Genomic DNA, 7,983 nt, shown 5'->3' with positions numbered 1-7,983 from the left:
CTCCCAAGTTCCACGCCGACACTGGAACAAACGCCGTCGCAACGGCGGAGCCCGAGGACACAGGTCCACCATGAGGATGCCACCGCCGCCATGCCATCCTTACTTAAACAGACTGATTTTCCAAATCCATCTCCGATCATAGTACCGATGGCCTCGTCAGGCAAGGAGGATCCGAAAAATCTTTATTCAGTGTCGTCATCGTCGCAGCCGATGCCAAGACGATGAACAACCAAAAAACCTAGACTACGAGGAAGTAAAAACGATCCACACGCGTAGATCCGGCGGCCCCTCACCACCGACGACCGAGATTGTCGGCGGAGGACGGCTCCGAAAGATTGGCCTCTTTCGGCTGGGTTCCAGCTGCTAGGGACGAGAGGAAAACGATATACTGACTGTATTAAATATATTAGTGTCGAAAAACATCATATATTTTGATAGAGAGGTTGTACATCGTAGAATACGAGTATCAAAACTGGGGTTGACTGGAATGGTATACAACACCGGTCTCAAAAGCAGAGCAAAAGCAAAAGCAATGGGGAATGTTGGATTGTGTGCCGCCTCGTGCCCACCGTGCATGGTGGAAAACTCTCCCTCCATCCATCCATCCATCCATCCAAGAGGAAGAGGAAGAAGGAGAGAGGAAGGAGCAGAGCAAATAGAAAAATGGCGGACAACTCAAGCCAGCAACCACGGGCCCTCGCTGGCTGCCTGTCTGCCTACTAGACGTCCACCCGTGACCCGCCCCGCCCCGACACAAGTCGCCGCTTGCGCCGGCACAGCGCAGCCATGCCCTCCCGCCACCTCCAGGCCCAGCCACCAACCATCCCCCCTCCCCCTCCTGCCACCCTCCACGCCGCCAGCAACCACCGCCACCTCCTCCTCGCGGCCACCGCCGCGGCCGCCACAGCAGTAGTACTCCTCCTCCTCCTCTTATTCACCGTCCTCCTCGCGCTCCACCTCCGCCGCCGCCGCCGCCGCCCCACGCTGCCCTTCTCCCCGCCCGCGCGCCCGCTGCGCCGCTACTCCCGCCGCGCGCTGCGCCGCGCCACCGGCGGCTTCCACCCGTCCCGCCTCCTCGGCCGCGGCGCCGCCTCGCCGGTCTACCTCGCCACCTTCCCCGACGCCTCCCTCGCCGCCGTCAAGACCTGCTCCTCGCCGCACGAGCTCCACGTGCTCGCCTCCCTCCCGCCCGACTCCCCGCGCCTCGTCTCCCTCCTCGGGTACGCCGGCTCCGGCGCCGACGGCCGGCCCCTGCTCCTCGTCTTCGAGTACCTGCCGCAGGGGTCCCTCCAGGCCGCGCTCTTCGGGGACGACCGCTGCCTCGACTGGGCGCAGCGGCGAGGAGTCGTCCGCGACGTGGCGCGCGCACTGGCCTTCCTCCACGCCGAGTGCCAGCCGCCGGTCGTGCACGGGGACCTCAAGCCCAGCAACGTCCTCCTCGACGCCGACTTCCGCGCCAAGGTCGCCGACTTTGGCCTCGCGCGCTTCAAGACTCCCGATGCCGTCGTCGACACTGGACCCGTCGCCGGCGGGGACGACTTCATGAGCCAAGAACTCGGCGAGGCCTGCGACCTCGACCTCTCCACCGCTGCCTCCGCCAAGGATGACCCTGGTCCGCCGGCTAGAGCGCCGGGAAATGAGTGGTGGATGAAGGTGAAGCAGGACGACAGCGACGAGCTCGACCCACGGGACTACGTGGCCGAGTGGATCGGCAGCCAAATCTGCCCGGAGAGGAACCCAGATTGGGCCGACGACGGCGACCTCAAGAACTCACCCTCCGTCGCCGACGAGGACAATAAGAACGCGGGCAATGCCGACAGCAGCGCCAGCAAAGGAGCCGCGGGCGACAAGAAGGAGGCGACCCAGATGCGGGAGTGGTGGAAGGAAGAGTTCTTCGAGGAGATGAGCAAGAAAGCCGGCGGCACCGTCGACAAGCCGCGCCGGGGCGGCGCCGGCAAGCCGTGGCTGCGGTCGAGCAGCGTGAACACCGGCAATGCCAACGGGGACGGCAACGCCAAACGGAGCGCTCTGGAGGACATGAGCTTCCGGAGGAGCCGGAAGAGGAGCCGGCGGCACGGCCAGTCCGCCGGCAGCGGCGACGTGCACCACAGCGGCGACCTGTTCAGCCGGGAGCTGAGCACGACGACGAGCATGCGCGGCACGGTGTGCTACGTGGCGCCGGAGGGCGACCCGCTGGAGAAGGCCGACGTGTACAGCTTCGGCGTGCTGGTGCTGGTGATCCTGTCGGGCCGGCGGCCGCTCCACATCCTCTCGTCGCCGATGAAGCTGGAGAAGGCCAACCTGGTGAGCTGGTGCCGGCAGCTCGCGCGCGCGGGCAACGTGCTCGAGCTCATGGACGAGCGGCTGGAGGGCGCCTACGACAGGGGCCAGGCCACGCTCTGCGCGCAGCTCGCGCTCATGTGCCTGCAGCGCCAGCCGGAGCACCGCCCGGACAGCACGGACATTGTCAAGATCCTCACCGGGGAGATGGAGCTGCCGCCGGCGCCCGTGGAGTTCTCGCCGTCGCCCCAACTCCGGCGGCCGTTCCCGCGGTCGTCGCACCGGGCGCAGCAGGACGCCACCGGGTGATGGTAACTTCACTCCCTACGAGATCATTGTGCAAGTTCCCCATACTTGAGCTCTTGCAAGAGATTTTACAAATTTTGGGGTGTTTCCATTGTTCTTGCACATAGTTTAGGGGTAATTCATTCCTGGCTTAATTTTGTAACAAGGAAATTCTTTGTAGCAATTTGATCTTGCTTCTAGCAAGATGCAAGAGCACATTTGACAATAGGTCTAAAAGATTGGTAGTAGGAGTACATTGGATTGGACGTCTTCTCTTGATTTAGCATGGACCTCTTTGCCTTCAATTATTTTTCCAATGCACTGTATCTGACTTGGTTAGAGTTATCCCTAATCTCTGTCAAGGAGTTGTTTTCTGTCAAAAACAATCAATAATAACAATGCTATATTATTTGAATTGAAGTCTGGTCTCTATCAATCGCTTAGGAGAAAGGGAAATAAACCAGCCGAGCAATCAAGTTGATTGGATATTTTATCCAGGTGTTTAGCCAATAAAACATGGGCATCATCATCAGTGCTGCTGCATCATATCCAGACCCACCAGATGGCATAGAAAAAGTAGTGCATTTCGTCCTCTCTTGCGCTAAAAATACCAAGCAAATGTCCAACTATGATTCGTCTCTATCTCTCTTGAGCAGAAAATGACTTCTATCCAGGCAGACAACTACTCTCTCGGTCCCAAAATAAGTGTCTCAACTTTATACTAACTTTAATACAAAATTACGTTAAGGCTAAGACACTTATTTCGAGACGGAGAGAGTATAAACTTTGGATTAAAGAAGAAGAAGGTATGATTGGTTTCTCTTGATGTGGACCGAGTAAAAAAAAATTGCAGTTCAGACCTGGTGCTGTCAATTTAATTAGAATTGAGAAACAGAGTGGAGTTCATACTTGGAAGTTTCAGTTTCAAAACTCTGTTCTCATGCGTGCGAGAAGTTTCAGCATGCTCATATTGACGATTCTAAAAAAAAAGCTCATTCTGACCGGCACGCATTGTTTTTTTTTTCTATTTGACGGGAGTGACCGGCACATATCGTTGCTATCTTGGTGACATAGTTGGTTGTGTTTCCCTCTTCGATCTTTCCTTTTGGTAAATTTTATGCTTAATTTTCTCAGAACCTCGAAAAATCATCACAACTAGGTTGTGTTAAGTCAAAAGAATCTTCTTCTCAGTACCAACTTTGACCCCTTCAACCCTTCTTACACTGAAAATTAAAACCAAAAATTCCTTTTTCTTCCACAAAATGAAATCAAAACTAATTATTTCCTTCTTCTATCCATATTCATACACATTTGGTCATGAACGAACACCCGGTTCTTTCCGTTTATTAACCAAATTCCTCTAACAAGTGGCAAGCATTATATTCCAAGATCAAGATATTATTGAAAAAAGGAAAACAAATCATATTATAAAGGGCGAGGTTAACTCAGAACCGCCTTTTCTTATTCTAGCATACTGAATTCATCTTTATATGTCCAGATGTATCTGATAAGGGCTATAGCTCATTTAAATAGATCAACTCGTGTTAGTATAACACGTGCGCCAATGCTTTTGAAAGGAGGTTATTGCACAACAGACATAATTGACTTTGCTGCAAAATTAATGTCTTATGTCATAGATAATTTTTACTACTTCATAGATGCGAGAGAATAGGAGAACAGTAGCCTCACAAGCAGTTGATTTTGTCTGATTCAGGTCCCCAATCAGATAGAACCCTCTCTTTTTGAATACGAATTTGTTTTGGCAGATGTTCGGTGGAAAGATCACACGTCATATTCTTTGATTTTTTTTTCAAATGGTTTCTTTCATATTATGAAATGAACACTTACATCATAGATTATTTTTTAAAGGCTGCAAAATTAATGTCGTACGTCATAGATTATTTTTTTCACTTCATAGACGCGAGAGAATAGGAGAACAGCGCCTCACTAGCAGTTGATTTGGTCTTATTCAGATCGCTAATCAGATAGAAATAGAACCCTCTCTTGCTGAATAAAAAAATGTGTTTTTTCCACATGTTTAGTGGAAAGAAAAAACGTCATAATCCTTTCATATTATTTTTTGAACGGATTCTTTCATATTATGAACTAAATGGTGTTGGTATTGACATAATTCATTAATATGCATAGCAGCACACAGAGTTTAGACGGCCTTTTTGCAGTTGACACGGCAGGCTTCAACTCATAGACTCCAAAAGTGCAAAACTTGGCCTCCAAAACCTTTAACATAGCCTTTTAATCTCCAACATCGGTAGTTTATTGTTGGCAGATGGTGTCGGCGATTAGTATGATGACTTGTGAACTCAAAGTGCTTCCATGTGTACATCACAAAAAAAAAAGTGCATCCATGTGTAGTGTGGTGCGGCGGGGCACCACTCAACAACATCAGCCTTGCTCCGGCAAGACCGCATGAGAGTGATGACTGCGCACGTCGGCGGGTCGATTTGGCGACGGCAGTAGTTGTTCAGTGGTGCATGGATTTTGGTGTAATTTTTATTGTGATTTGGTGCTATCATATTTCTGATGAACTTTTAGAGTAGATCTTAGTGTTTTTTTTTTGCAAAAAAGAAGAAGAATAAAGCTCTCTTTCGACAGGAAGTTATTACGCAAGGCCCGCGGGGGGGGGGGGGGGGTGTTGAATCTTTATGCTACGAAGGATGAGATAAATTCATAACCACCTTTTCTTATTCTAGGAGACGAAATTCATCTATATGTTGTTCAATAGAGTAGCTCGTGTAACATTGCGCCAATGCATTTTAAATGAGTTGATTACTTTACTCTGTTATCATAATGGGCCTTATTGCAAACCAATGTCCTACTTCATAAATTCGAGAGAACAGAAAAACAGTAACCGATTCAGGTGCTTAATCAAATAGGACACTCTCTTGATGAATAAGAGAAAAAAAACATTTCCCCTCACATGTTTAGCAGCAAGATCACACGTAACATTCCTTACATATTCTGAACTGAACGTCGTTGGTGTGAACAAAATCCAACAATAATGTCCTATTTTGCAGGGGAAAAAGCAAAACCTGGCCACAAAAACCTTTAACCCGCAACATGGTAGATTATTGTTGGCAAACGGTGTTGGTGATTTTTTTATTTACACAGTACAGACGCAAGCGCTCATATAAACGCGCATACACTCACCTCTATGAACGCACACACGCACGCCCTACCCCTATGAGCATCTCCGAGAGATTGAGCCGGCATATCATCTTGAGATTTTACGAAGTCACCGTAGGCGCGCCTCGTAGTCGACGAGAACGTCTCCTTCCACTGAAAGCGTATCACCGGAATTCCTGAAATAAATCCACGATAAATGTGAACACCAGGATTTAAACCCTGGTAGGTTAGGGATACGGGATACCATTGTCCACCTAACCATCTCAACCAGAGGTTGGTTCACACGGTGTTGGTGATTAGTATGGGTGACTTGTGCACTCAAAGTGCTTCCATCCATGTGTAGTGTGGTGCGGGGGTGTGACACTGCCCTACCATTTCCCTGCCAGCGCCAGCCCACATGACTTTTCCAGCTCGTAGTGCTTGTCCATCTCCATTATTTTATGGCCTCCGTTTGGTCGGATTAGGCTGTGAAACGTCCCTGCACTGCACTAGACAAATCTCCCGGTTTAGGCCTCCTTTAGTTTGGAGTAATTTTTGTAGGATTTTCATAGGATAGAATTTTTATAGGAAAAATTCCTTCAGAGCTCTTTGGTTTGTAGGAATGAAATCCTATTTTTATGGAGGAATTTTTCATATCCTCCACATTTCATAGGAAAATAAACATTAGCCTAGACTCAATGAAAAAAATCCTATGATGTGAATTAAAGGTCATCTCATTTTCTATTCCTATGCATAGGATTTGAGATGCATGTCATCTCATTTTGTATGACTTTCTTATTCCTATGATTTTTCAATCCTACGAACCAACAATCCTTTGTTATTGTTATTCTTGGCCAATTATTCTAGCGGTTGCTCTGTCTGCAAGATATCAATATATCATCAGCTCGTCGAGATGAGATGATGTCCATCTCCCGTATTTGACCAGCTCCTCTGTTACTCGGCGCTGCTCGGACCGTGGTCAGCGGGGTGTACTGTACACGACGGGGGGCAAAAATGCTGCAGCGAGAGAGGGAACATCGTAGAGATTCAGGGTGCGCCCACGCTACCTCTCCCCTTCAATACACTTGAGATCTCCACCCACAACAGGCCATTTGCAATGAGAAATCACCGCAATCATCTTCCAGCTGCAGGACAAATGCACTGTGCTTGCGGGACCCACCAGCGGTCACGTGCACAAAGTTGTTCCTCCACTATATTTTGTTTCATCTTGACCCAAAACTTTAGAGCATCTTTGTCAGACCCCTTATATTGCGGACGCGGACCCTTATATCGCTTTTAAAGTTCACAAAAAACCGGTTTTATGGGCTGGCGCGGGCGGTGGCCGAACAGGCCCCATATAATCAATTCGTAAAAATTATTCTCTGAATATATCTCTTTCTCTTCCTCATGCCAATTTGAAATCGACCGCCGACCGACATGCGGATGTGGAAGACACGACCAGAGCAGAGGCCGCGGACGGACGGGCGAGGGAGACGCGGGACGGCCACAACGCGCGGGCGGCGGCCGGGCGCACGCGACCGGACTCCTCAGTTCGGTTCGTCGTAGCTAGCTAGCTTGCTCGCATCGATTCTACTAGCTAGCGCGGCCGGGGCGGACGGGCCGCAGGCGCGGCGGCCGGGCGGCAGCGGTCGGGCGAACGGCGATGGCGATGCGGTCGCTGTAGGCGGCGAGCTGAGTCTCGGGTTTGTGTTCACAGGGCCTTGTAAAAAACTTTTAAGGGTTGGATGCTTTTAAGGGGCCTGTTCGGGTCCGTATTTTCGGCTGAAACTGTAAAAAGAGATTATTTTATGTGTTTGACAACTTATACGGGGTCTGCTAGAGATGCTCTTAGAACGTCCTCACACTGAGATGTCATGATCTAGTTTGTCATCCAACGTGGATCTCTACTTATCAACAGACGCGTTCGAATGTTCGTATGCATCTGACACCTGGGTCCCACCCAAAAACACCTCCCTTGCCAACGCCCGCGCCCGCGTGACCGCACTTCTGCTCCACACGCCTCATTCAAGCTAGTTTAGAGAGCACACGACCGGTCACTGGAGCCAGCATCGAACGATGCATCATCTGCATCGCTTACTAGTCATGTCTGTTTAATGCCGGAGAGACGAGGAAGCTAGGTCATGCATTTGTATCCTCTTTTTTAACCATAGGACCCATGTGGTATTATCTATAAATTAGACTGAAATTAACATTTTTTTAGTGGAGATTGAAATTAACATTGGAATCAAGTAGTAGACTAATTAATAGTCTACCTTATATATTTAAGATAACAGA

General features: G+C 49.7%; 1 protein-coding gene across 1 annotated transcript; it reads left to right on the top strand.

Moving 5' to 3' along the window:
• The first annotated feature begins 544 nt into the window (after nt 1-544).
• LOC123068528 (putative receptor-like protein kinase At1g80870) lies at nt 545-2,870 on the top strand. The gene has a single exon (XM_044491118.1). The coding sequence runs from the start codon at nt 787-789 to the stop codon at nt 2,587-2,589; it is 1,803 nt and encodes a 600-aa protein (XP_044347053.1). The 5' UTR covers nt 545-786; the 3' UTR covers nt 2,590-2,870.
• The last annotated feature ends 5,113 nt before the right edge of the window (nt 2,871-7,983 follow it).

Source organism: Triticum aestivum, chromosome 1A (assembly GCF_018294505.1).
Source record: "Triticum aestivum cultivar Chinese Spring chromosome 1A, IWGSC CS RefSeq v2.1, whole genome shotgun sequence".
Classification (NCBI taxonomy): Eukaryota; Viridiplantae; Streptophyta; class Magnoliopsida; order Poales; family Poaceae; genus Triticum; species Triticum aestivum.
Note: the sequence above shows the minus strand (reverse complement) of the source record. Positions and strands in the feature narration are given on the sequence as shown.